The sequence below is a fragment of the Drosophila miranda genome (assembly GCF_003369915.1).
Source record: "Drosophila miranda strain MSH22 chromosome Y unlocalized genomic scaffold, D.miranda_PacBio2.1 Contig_Y1_pilon, whole genome shotgun sequence".
Classification (NCBI taxonomy): Eukaryota; Metazoa; Arthropoda; class Insecta; order Diptera; family Drosophilidae; genus Drosophila; species Drosophila miranda.
Genome location: NW_022881603.1, coordinates 37,894,181 through 37,906,547, shown reverse-complemented (window position 1 = coordinate 37,906,547; position 12,367 = coordinate 37,894,181). Strand labels below are relative to the sequence as shown.

The window sequence follows — 12,367 nt, the reverse complement described above, 5'->3', positions numbered from 1 at the left end:
TGTAATTAGCGAAGTTTACTTTTGTATATTTTTATAATGCTAAAATATTACTCTTACTTTTCCATGCCATTTCAGAAAGTATCATGGCTTTGAGCAGATGTTTGCCGCGGACAAAGCTCCAGGTTTCCAGAGACTGAAGTATTTGCGATTCATATCTATTTGTGCTTGCTAATAGCTCGGATGGATTGCATCAGACCTCGATCACTATATATTTTAGAAATGTATGGAAGCAGCAATGGAGCTGAAAGGGTATCCAAGGAACTGGTGTCCAAAATGAGCTTTTTATACCCGATACTCAAAATGAGTATTGGGGTATATTAGATTTGTGGTAAAAGTGGATGTGTGTAACGTCCAGAAGGAATCGTTTCCGACCCCATAAAGTATATATATTCTTGATCAGCATCAATAGCCGAGTCGATTGAGCCCTGTCTGTCTGTCCGTCCGTCCGTCTGTCCGTCCGTCCGTCTGTCCGTCTGTCCGTCCCCTTCAGCGCCTAGTGCTCAAAGACTTTAAGAGCTAGAGCAACGATGTTTTGGATCCAGACTTCTGTGATATGTCACTGCTACAAAAATATTTCAAAATTTCGCCACACCGCCTTCCGCCCCCGCAAAGGACGAAAATCTGGGGATATTCAAAAATCTCAGAGACTATTAAGGCTAGAGTAACCAAATTTGGTATCCGCACTCCTGTTAGATCTTACTATAAAACGTGTATCTCAAAATTTCGCCCCACCCCCTTCCGCCCACACAAAGGACGAAAATCTGTTGCATCCACAATATTGCACATTCGAGAAAACTAAAAACGCAGAATCATAGATAATGACTATATCTATCAGATTGCTGAATCTGGATCAGATCAGATCATTTTTATAGCCAATAGGAACAAATCAATTTGCAGTGGCTACGCAGCGCCCGACGTCACGCTCAGACTGATTTTCTGTCTCTCTCGCACGCACTCTTTGTCGTGTCGTTTAATATTAGCGGCGTCTGCCGGAGGAGAGCCATACTGACTTAGTATCGGGTATAACTGTAGAGTTGCGGTGTCCGCAGCAACTCAGAACGTTCCCCCTCGTTAATGTTACAAATTGAGAGGGCTTAAAGTTCTTCCTTTCGATTTGCGTTTGATTAACGCTTACGCTTCCCACTTGGAGTTATCGCACCAAAGACGCCCCACCAGCCCCCACGGCTACATAAATATGCATGCGGCCAGGGCCTGGACCCACGAGTATCTGTCCCTGGCAGTGAGTGGAAAATTGTATGTCAATTGAATGGCCAGAAATCACTGTTTAAATTTGCATGCATTTGCAAAGGCAATCGAGCCAAAGGACAAACGGAAGCAGGTCAACGGGATAACAACGATACGGAGTCGAGTCGAGTCCCCTCAGAAGCGGCACCACCAACGGCACCGGGATCGGTACCGGTAAAGGAAACGGCAATGGTTAACGCGCAGTTGCTGCATGCATAAAACATAAGGGTAACGAACGGGGCACCCATACACCCATACACTCATACACCCATACACACCTACCCACACATCCACATCCACACAGATACAGTTCCAGATAGAGGCACTGCCAGGTTGCAGGACCCTGCCAGAGGCGTTGTATAATTAAAATTGCATTCAAATGCAAATGAAAATCTGAATCCGAATGCGAATGCGAATGGAAATGCGAAGGTAAGCTGCAAAAGCATAAGGAACACGCTCACAGATTAGACAGCTTCCTCGATCCTGGGCCCTTGTTAACGGCTTGGACGGCCTGCGTACTCGTACTCATTCATGAATAAGCGGCGGACTGATCTCTCGGCCGGACCAGGGCTCGTACCCATCCTATTAGCTTTCGGCCCGTCCTGAATGAGCTCTGTTGCAGCAGAAACACATTAGGAAGAAAGGATTTACACGGACCTTGCACAACGTTCTGGATGAATTTCCTGCACAAGCCTAACACGTTAGCCCGAGTACGAGCAGACTTGTATGGGTGGATCGACCTAAGCGCATCCTGTGTGTGCCCTCAGCCTACCTCATTCCACCTGCAGGCTGCAGCTCCTATTGTGCTTATGAATTATCGTTTCCTTTTGGTCAGGTCCTGGTCCTTAGAACGCTTGCAATTCCGCCCGCTTCGCTCAAACGTTCCTAACGTTCTTCGTGTGCATAAGTATCTACAGTGAACTCTGGCAGCAGAATGCAAAGAACACCGTATGCCCAACCTTTGCTCAATGGCATTTTCACCGTTTTGAGACGGCACTGTATTTCTGCATATGAAATTTCTTACGCTGGCATCAGGAACTCGCTTCTTCGCTCACCTTTTCCATTCTTATTTTTTATTGCGAGAAAATCCATGGTTAAGCCGGGTATGCAAAGTATTTCAACAAATTCATTGATGCCGAGCATACACATATTCTTCGAGTTCATTGCGTTTTTGCACCTTTCCGGCTTTTCGTCTCTCCGTCCTTCCGTCTGTACCGCTTTCCGACTCGTGTAGCAGCCAGCGGGAGAGATAGATCAACATGTTAACTCTTTGACACCGCATGCTCAACAGGTAGGAATTGTCGCAGACGCTGCCCGCTGCCCGCAGGTCATGTGTCGTGTGTCGCTTGGCGAAAGGCACGCGCACCGCTGCCACCGTTTCCGGAACCATCCTGAGCTAAGGGCAATGCCACATGCAAGCCCTGACAATGTGCCACACGTGCGATGGATGGAGAGCAGAGCGGCTCTAATTGAAATGCACCGCGAATGGTCCACGAAATATGTGTGTATGGGGGTTAACCAAGTGTAAAATGAACTTTTCAGCTGCTTGCCACAAATTGTAGCTGTTGGTAGGAGGTGGGGCAACTGCTACTTACAATGCAAAAATCATAACACGATTAGAATTGACAAATCCAACTTCGATGACACTCTCATGGCACAACATTAATGAAGTGCAAATATTTTGCTTCGCTCCCGCAGTCCTCGTCCTCCTCGTCTCTGGCCTGGTGTGGCACGTGGCTGGCGTTTCAATATTTGCTGCATGCAAATTTGCAGCCAACTCAATCGAGTGCAACAAATCGCAGCTCAACTGCATATCATACTTTGCATATTAATGCCAACGGCAGACCCAGTTCCCCGATCCCAGCGACTCGCGACCAGGTCCAGGCCACCATTGAGCGTGAGCGACCGCCAAGGGCAAATGAAAGCATGAGAGATGGAGCGGAACGGAGCAGGAAAGGGGAAGGGAAACCAGCGACAAAGGCAAAGCGCTTCAATTCCAGAGTGCAAATGCTGCAAATGAAAGAAAGAAAATTATTTGTTTTCCCTCATTGAGAATCGCGTAGAATCCGAGAAGGAAAAACTGAGAATGCAGAATAAAATGTAAATGAAATTGTGCAGGGAATTGAAATGGTAATGGCAGGACGAATGGTCGTGATGGCGAACTGATTGGCGCAGATTCAAGGAGCGGCACTGTTTTATAAGGATTATTTTCCATACTGCTTTGACAATACACTTTGAAAATATGTAATGCCTAGATACTGCTTCCCCTTTTCGCACTAGGGATTAGATTGGATTCATCGTCACTTACATATATACTCATGAGCAGTTCACATTTTCAAATTATTTACTACTTGCTTTATAAAATAATTACAATTTTGACTGCCTTCCTGGCCACACAGTCACTTTCCCCATAAATCTTCGCTGATCTTAACTCTCTTTTGTGACCCGACGAGTGGTAGCTGGAAATGAGCTCCACTTTCAACGTGGGTTACTCCAAAATGATGTCAACCATATTTCGGAGATTCCTTCGACTTCCTTTTTTGAGCATTCGCCGTTAACAAGTGCACTCAAATTGAGTGCCTCTCGGCCAACCCGGCTACTCTTTTATGTTTTGACCCATTATTTTCACGTTGGCCTTCCTCTTCTATATGGATGCGACGATGACGATCCACCGCCAGTGTCATGCAGCTGGCAAGGTTGAAAGGCGCATTTAAGACCCATTACCATTAGACGATAGGACACTTTGCTCTGCTCAAAATCTGCCATAAGCCACGCTGGTCGGCCCAGCATCCTTTGGCCAGGACATTTGCATGATTTTTGCACGAGTAATAAACGTGGAGGAGGCGAAAAGATGGAAAAAGGAATGAGAATGGCCAGGAAGAAGTGCCACGGAAGGGCAATGCCAATACTTAATGTCAGTCACGTAGCATGGACACTTTGCGTCCGTTGACATGACCAGTACCCTGTTCCCTTGCCTTCTCAGAGTTTTTTTGGGAGGAGGAGCCCGAGTCGGAGCAGTCATCGACAAACTGCAGGAGTCGTGTCCGTGTCCGTGCATACTCACACAGTGGTTCTGTTGGATCAGTTAGTTGGCATGCAAAATGCTTTATCCTTGGCACTTGCCGTCATCCACTGAACCTTTCGACTTGCACTTTGTCATTGATTTGGCTTTCACTTTGCTCCAGTCGTTGGCTCACACTTAGTAGAAATAAAAGCAACAAAACGAGCAGGACGCAGGCAGCAGGTAGCAGGAAATGCAATATTAAAGTGGCATAAACATGGTTATCATTCGACTCCCGGTCTCTACTCCCTCCTTTCGTAGTCCGTGTAATTCGATAAGCTTGACTAAAAAATGGCCATGGCTCAAATGAGTCGTCGATACACTTTTAATAGTTTTTACTCCGGGGCAACTTCATCCAACTTTTCGTCCCAAACTTTTGCGCTCCGATAAACAATAACTAATGGCTGGCGGGGTAGGGGAAGGGATAGTTCAAAAGCAAAGCAAAGTGTCGACAGACCCACACTGAACACAGAGAACCCAAACTTTGGACGGCTCGAATGCATTGTATACAAATGCAGTTTCAATTGGCTTCGGCTCCACTGCGGGGGGTGCTGGTCCAAGTTTTGCTTTTCAATTTTGAACTTGAACAAAAGCACACACAGATATGGGAAGAGGAAAGTAAAAGGCCAATGTGCAAAAGTTTCGAATGGCACAAAAGAAAATCTTGGCAAAGTTCTACAGGGTCCTCACTGCTCCTCTCTCTCTTCGGGGTATTATTAGAAACTGCATTAGATTTCATTTGGGAAAAGCTCTTGCATAAACAATTGCCACCTGCAAAGCGGAAATGCAATCAAATCAACATTCCAGCCTGAAAAACTAGGACAACTGCTTGCCAATCAAGTGGTTCACACTGCTTGAATAAGTTCGTTTGTCAACTGCTTGCATAATCATCCACACAAAAAAAAAACGAGCAATTTGTCGCCGTTTCCGGGCACCGGCACTCCACCAAAGGTTAGGTTAACCCGGACGGCCCTCAGCGGGGCCACGCATAGGCCAATCTGGCCCTTAGTTATCCTGATAGAGGGGGTGTATGAACCGTCGCGGGAGTGTTTTTAGCATAGGCCAGTTCCTGTGGCGTCCTTTTGGAGGCATCTTACAGTGATGCCAACACTGGGGCGCCCAGGTATCTCCTCCTTGCCCTTGAGAGAGCCGGACAGTAGCAGATGAGATGTTCCAGGGTTTCGATAGCCCCAGGTTCATCACATTTCCTACAACTGTCTCTGTTGGTGATGCCTAGCTTTGCTGCATGTGCAGCAGCCAGACAGTGACCTGTAAGTATTCCCACTAGCAATCTACAGTCCTTTCGTGGTAGGTGCAGTAGGTAGTGGCTAAGTTTCTCGTTGCGTTCCTTGCACATTATCTTCGAGGTTCTGCAGGTATTGGTACTGCTCCACCTGCTATCAGTCTGTGTTCTAGCCTGCTTCTCTAGATCGCATTGCAGCGTTCTGAGGGAGACAGGCACGTTCTCGGTTCTCCTATTCTCCAGCCCGACGCCTTCCTTAGCTAGTACGTCCGCCGCTTCGTTTCCTTCGTTGCCCTGGTGGCTGGGAACCCAATAGATCCGCACTGTCTTTGTCGTGCTTAGGATGTCGAATGCCTCCCTGCTCGCCAAGACACTTCTGGAACTGACCGCGGACGACTGCATGGATCTTATCGCCGCTTGGCTGTCGACGAATAGGTTGACCGCATCGTGTGCTCGTTCGGTGAGGAGAGCGACCTCCGCTGCTTTCCCGATGGCAAAAACTTCTGCCTGGAATATGCTGCATTGGTCCGGTAGCTTATACGACAGCCTTATCTCAGGGTCCGTACAGTATAGGCCCGCTCCTACTCCTCCGTCCATCTTGGAGCCGTCTGTGTATATATTGAGGTGCTCAGTTTGGTCCCTTCCAATTTTCCAGTCTTCAGGTCCCAAAGATGTGGTTGTTTTGACGTCAAGGCAGGTTTGGGGGGACATGTAGTCAGTTGATCCGGTCATGTCCCTGCCAATTGAACTGTGCCCGTATCCTTGTATCGATAGATTTCCTGATGCTAAAAGGCGTTGTGCTGCCTTTCCCGCATTCAGGCGAGCGTGAATGTCCAGGGGGTCGATTCCGAGTACAGTTTCGAGTGCTTTTGTTGGGGTTGACCTCAGCGCCCCTGTGATACAGAGCAGAGCTTGTCGCTGAGTCTTTTCCATAAGCTTATGGTATGTCTTCTTTTCAGTAGCCTGCCACCACACTAAGACTCCATACAGCAGAGTTGGTCGCACCACCGATATGTTGATCCAGTGCAGGTGACAGGCCCCATGTGCTGCTGAGCATCTTCTTGGATGCATAAAGCGCAATGGTAGCCTTCTTCACCCTTTCCACTACACTGGGCCTCCATGCCAGCTTGCTGTCCATTACTGTGCCTAGGTATTTCACCTGTGATTTTGGAGTCAGCCTAGTTTGGTCAATTTTCGAGGGGGTCCATATCGGTACCTTGTACCTCTTGGTAAAGAGGATGAGGTCCGTCTTGTCCGCGTTGATACTGAGTCCTACCTCTTCCGCCCACTCCCGTATCTCCCTGAGTGTACGTTCCATTATGGAGCTGAGGGTCGATGGACATACACCCGTAATAAGTATGCTTATGTCGTTCCTTTCAAATCTCTTAATGAGGTCGTCGAACACCAAATTCCACAGTAGTGGCGACAGGACTCAACCTTGATGTGTGCCTCTGTGCGCCCCCTTTACCATGGAAGCTGTGCCCCACTCCGATTGCACCCGTCTACAACTTAGGAGGTTTTTGATCCAGACGTTGATTGCAGGGTGTATGTTATTCGCTTCTAGGCGACTTGTTATTGCGGTTGTGGCCACGTTGTTGAATGCTCCTGAGATGTCCACAAATGCTCCCAAAGCATACTTTTTGTTGTGAAGGGCGCTCTCGATGGTGGCTACTAGCGAGTGTAGTGCCGTCTCCACTGATTTCCCCTTGGTGTAGGCGTGTTGGTTTGTTGACATCAGTCCCCCTACCTCATTCCTGATGTGTAAATCCAACAGCTTTTCTAGTGTTTGTAGTAAAAAGGAGGTAAGGCTTATCGGTCTGTAATCCTTGGGACTCACGTGGCTGCACTTTCCTGCCTTAGGGAGGAAGACAACTCCCGAGGCTCTCCATTGGATGGGGATATAGCCCGTACTTAGGCATGCACTCCACCAAAAGTTTGCAATCAAAAAACTTTCCCGTAAACCCAAATTTGCCGGGTCAAAAAGGATTACCTTACCATCAAATAGACTACCATGTTATTTTATCCGATGCAGCATCCCGTACTTTGCTAGTTCTTTTAATTTTGAAGTTTAACTATCTTTGGGGAAAAAAGAAGCCCGAGTAGAACCAAACATGGAACGCACTCGGCGCAAAGTTTTTTAATGACAAACCCCGTAGCATGGTCTGCTAGGGCAGGAAGATCCATCGCAGTTAGAGTTAGGGGAATAAATTCCGCTCTAAACTGCATAGGGCTTCTGCCTGGCTGGTCATGGTCATTGAGCCTTTTGCCGTGACTTTTGCTGTCCAAAAAGCCGAAAACTTTTAGCTGCAAACTGTGCCTGAAGCAGCCCCATCTTGGGAGAGATCCAGCCAGGGCAATGCAAATACAAGTTATAATAATTTCTTTTCAATTTCCAACGAAAAGTAAGCACTCAAGGAGATGACAGTCGCGGCTAGATGGCAGAAGGCCGGAGGTTCGTAGAGAAATGAGATGCATTTCGGATGAAGGAGATTTTGGGTGGTGGGTGGTATTTGTCATTGGGTCTCATCGCTTCTGTGATTGTGCCGAAATTTGCATAATTCCAAGTAAACAAGCAATTCAGAGGGGCATTGCGCAAACGGAGGAGATTTATAACTCTTTGTATTAAAAAATTGATATCATGTGCTCTAATTCTAATAGAAACAAAGTCTCTTCGCCAAGCAGAAAGAGGACCCGTGCTAAAATGAATATGATAAAAATTCCATAAAAGTGAGAAGGAGGTACGGAATAAATGCCACAGACCATCTAAGAGAACTCTAGCAAATGTTGGAATTTATTTTTTAATTTATTGGTTCATTATTAAGAACTGTACTTCCGATATCGCATTGGAACATCGCTGTAGCAGGAAAGGAAAGAATAAAAGTAGCGAACTTTTTGGCACCAACAAATCAGGCTTCACTCCCCGGACAAGTGTCCTTGGATTTCTTCGTTCGAGTCGCGTTGCAAGTTTTCTGAAAATACATATTTCCACCGGAAAGTGCAACAAAAGTTAGAGCGTGATAAATGCATTATTATGGCCTCACCTCATGGTAGTAATTAGTGTGATATCGCAGAAGAACAGAAGGAGGTTCATTCAGGAGTCTAGCAGGACCCTTTCGCTTCCGTTGTGTATTTGACATTATTTTAGCCGCTGACTCGTAACTACAATGAAATTATGACGGCCAACAAAAACACACAGTTTTAACTTGGAATATTCCCAACCAATATCCATCTACTATATTGGTGCTAGTTGGAAGGCCGTGCTACGGGCGACAAAGCAGATCTCCGGATACACAGCAGTACAATAGATACAGATACAGGCCAGGAAAATGCCAGGTTCAGCGGATGGCAATCTTCTCCCACCGTCTAACGACTATAGTCGTACATTCAAAGAGGTATCGCCATTCGAAATCAAACAAGAAATCGATCGCATTTGCGAGGGCGAAGTGGAACCCTATTGGTTAGGACCAGGAGATTGGAGCGGCGCAGAAACTACTAGAGGCAACCACCTTTAGCGGCATTCCCATCAGCGTAAGTGAACACAGAAGCCTCAATTTCTCCAAGGGAGTAATCTTCTCCAAGGGATCTCGCCGCGTAGGAGTGGGAGTCATGGTTGAACTGAAGTCACAGAACGACGCAATCACAGCCATCAAAGTAATCGAAAAGATTGACTACCAAAATGCACTCCGAATATACAATTCCCGCAGGAAATACATGGGCTAACTTTTGCACCATAATATTGCTAAAACAATACACATTTGCCGTAGCCACTTTCTCATTTATTCCAGCAACCAATCACTAAGTGTTTCAATTAAATCTGTATAAAAACAAAATTAATATTTTAATGTGTAACCAGAAACATCTTCTCATAAATTTTACATTCGATCTTCAACCGTGATCTCTCGGCGATAATATTTCGTTCAGTCAACAAATTTTAAATAGTCAAAACTGGAAAATACTTCCGGCCTAATTTGGCTGGCAGTAGATGATTATTTTATAGACGACAAGCTCAAAATCCCAATGCAATTTCAGTTCTTTGGCCTTAAGCTCCCGTGAGGACGACTTGGCAACTTTTAATGGCCTCACTAATACATTTAAGAACGGTGGATAGGTGAATGGGTAAGAGTGGTGCGGAGCGGAGCGGTGCCGAGCGATGCTGGTTGTGCTGGGGCAGCAACTTTTTGGCCACTTCATATTTCATAAAAACATGCATTATGACTATTTTATGAAGCACGCGCCGAGAACTTTGGCATCCAGGATGCAGGACCAGCCACAGACCAGAGCACAACAGACCCAGACCCAGACCCAGTCCCGGACCCGGACTCGACTCGTTTCTCCTGTGTGCGTTACCCGTTTACTGGGATAGCTATTTATATAAGTTGCTATAGGCACAGCTGTGCATTCGAGTGTGTGTGCGTGTGTGTGCTGCCTCTTGTTGGTCCCATAAAGTCCCATAAACCGACATCGTTGTCCCAGGCCTATCTGCTTTATGGCTCAGCGCTTTCAATGGATCCACCGTGGCCCAAACAAAGGACGAACCCATGAATTCCTGGCCATTGGGGTCGGGTCACAATTTCGTGTGGTCTGGAATGGCTCACTTTGGAGAAACAAAACTTCAAAGCCGGCGAACACACACCCCCATTCGCCCCCAATCACAATCACGCACACAAGCACTCACGGATAGTGGTAAGTGTGACCGTCAATAGCTGACCAAGCTCATGTCTACCTTGTTCGACCCACAATTGGTAATTAATAATTCGATCATTCTCTTATCTCAGTGTCTCCAGGTCCAGGTCTCCGAAACAGAGACCGAGTCGGAGCCTGGGCCCAAGTCAATTGCAACTCGAATGGCGGAAACTTCATTTACATTCCACTTGTGACTCGCCTCAAATTCAATATTGGCATGCTTCACCTGACTCGCCTTGAGAGGCAGCAGCCCCCTCCTTTACCGATCAAAGTCCGGGTCGTCCCGATTAGATTATGCTCATGGCTTATTGCAAAGACCGGACTCTGCCCATTCGAACGCCACGTCAGAGCCCTGCTACGGCACTGGGCTCTTGTTGAGTAATTTGTTGATTGTGTGAATCAATGGCTGGATCCATCTTATTAAGTGGGCCAACTGGCTCGCATTTAATTTAACATGTTTGCCCATTCGGTGGCTGTTTGCTGCTGCAGCTGCAGGGAGCCTTGCTTATGAGCCCAGTTTCTGTATGTGTTTGAATGGAAATACCATTGGTAGTTGCTCATTTGGAAGACAGACATATTCTCTGCAAACATTGTAGATATGTACCACACCTTAGCGATTACATTATTCCCTTTTCTCACAATGAATTGGGGGTACTTTTCATTGCCTTCCTTAGAAAATGGGGTTAGCTTCATTATTCTAAAAACTATGTACATATTGCCTGCGTCTTACCTGTATCTATGTAATATTTGCTATTCGTGATCATACTTCACTTGGCTTTTAACTTTAAACTTATTCGAATCATTTTATTTTTAATTTGTGAGATTCTTAAATCAAACGTTCCCACTTCATCAGGATGCTATCCCCGATTATCGACTTCTGGCGGCAGTATATGCAGGGCTTCAACCTGGTGATGGATTATGTGGAGCATTCGACGATCTTGAAGGTATTGGTCAGCTGCATTATGTCCCTGGCGTTCCGCAACATCGTGTGGGTGGGCGGCGTCATGATCCAGAAGGTGGCTACGGCCATAGCCCCCAAGAAGCAGCAGCGGAAGCTGGCCCCACAGCCGACGCCCATTAACATTGTGCGGAGCGTGACGCGCAAAATGGAGCTGGGCAGCCTCCTGGACTGGAAACACTACGACGACATGCCCCTGGGCATGCTGCTGGAGAACAACGGCAGCACGGTGATCCTGCGCATCTGCTGCGAGCCATACTTGGTGCCTCAACTGAGCGGGGGCGACCTGCCGGGAGAGTACCACTTCGTAGAGGCGTGCTTCAAGTGGGGCCCGCTGCGCGCCGAGCACTCAATAGACTTGATAAAGTTCTCGCTGGAGATGCAGGTGCTGCACCGCTGCAACCAGGACCACGTCCCCTTCGAGTACGTGACGGTCTCCTATCTGTTTGTTATGATGGGGAATGGGAACGGCCCCCTAACCTCGATCACCGAAAACCTTCGGTGCATCGCTCGTCCCGATTCGCAAATGGAACTGCCGCCCTTTGATCTAGCCTCCCTAATGAAGCCCTTCGACAGTAACTTCTACAGCTACGAGGGCACCTACGACAACGGTGGCCAGGTCCTACCCACCAAGTGGATGATCTGCACCTACATCTTCGCCATCAGCTCGCAGCAATTGTCCCAGTTCTTTGCCCTCTGTGGTCGCGATGGCACCAGCATCCAGTGCAACGCACGCAAGGAGCAGCCGCTGGGGAATCGTTCCGTCAATTTCCACATTTATTGACAAGATTATCTCCTCGTACGAATACAAAATACTCATCGCAATCGTTAATTTTTTTCCCCAGAGGTGTTCCGTGTTCCACCCCCTCCTGCCCACCCAATCGGTATACATTTATTGACTGCCGGTCCAAAACAATGGCTGGGAGGGAGATCTAGAGCTGCATACTAGCTGGCTTTCGGCTACGTCAAACACGGACAAAAGGAAGCGGGTCCAGCGGTAAATCCAGGAATTCTTCCGGTGGAATATCAAAAGGATTATAAAAACTACCAGAAGTCGGGCTCCACGTTGGCCTTAGCTCTATACTCCTCCGCTCGCTTTCTGTTCCTTGCCGTCAATAGTCAGTGTTATAATCATTACCTTTCACAATGTAGTAGTAACTTTCGTAGTGATCCTAAA

The 12,367-nt window shown here is 47.1% G+C and overlaps 1 protein-coding gene across 1 annotated transcript; it reads left to right on the top strand.

Annotated features, from left to right (window-relative positions):
* Positions 1 to 11,086: 11,086 nt before the first annotated feature.
* Positions 11,087 to 11,974, top strand: LOC108158374 (carbonic anhydrase 1-like). Its single transcript, XM_017290628.2, has one exon. It carries the CDS (start codon positions 11,087 to 11,089, stop codon positions 11,972 to 11,974), a length of 888 nt encoding a protein of 295 aa, XP_017146117.2.
* The last annotated feature ends 393 nt before the right edge of the window (positions 11,975 to 12,367 follow it).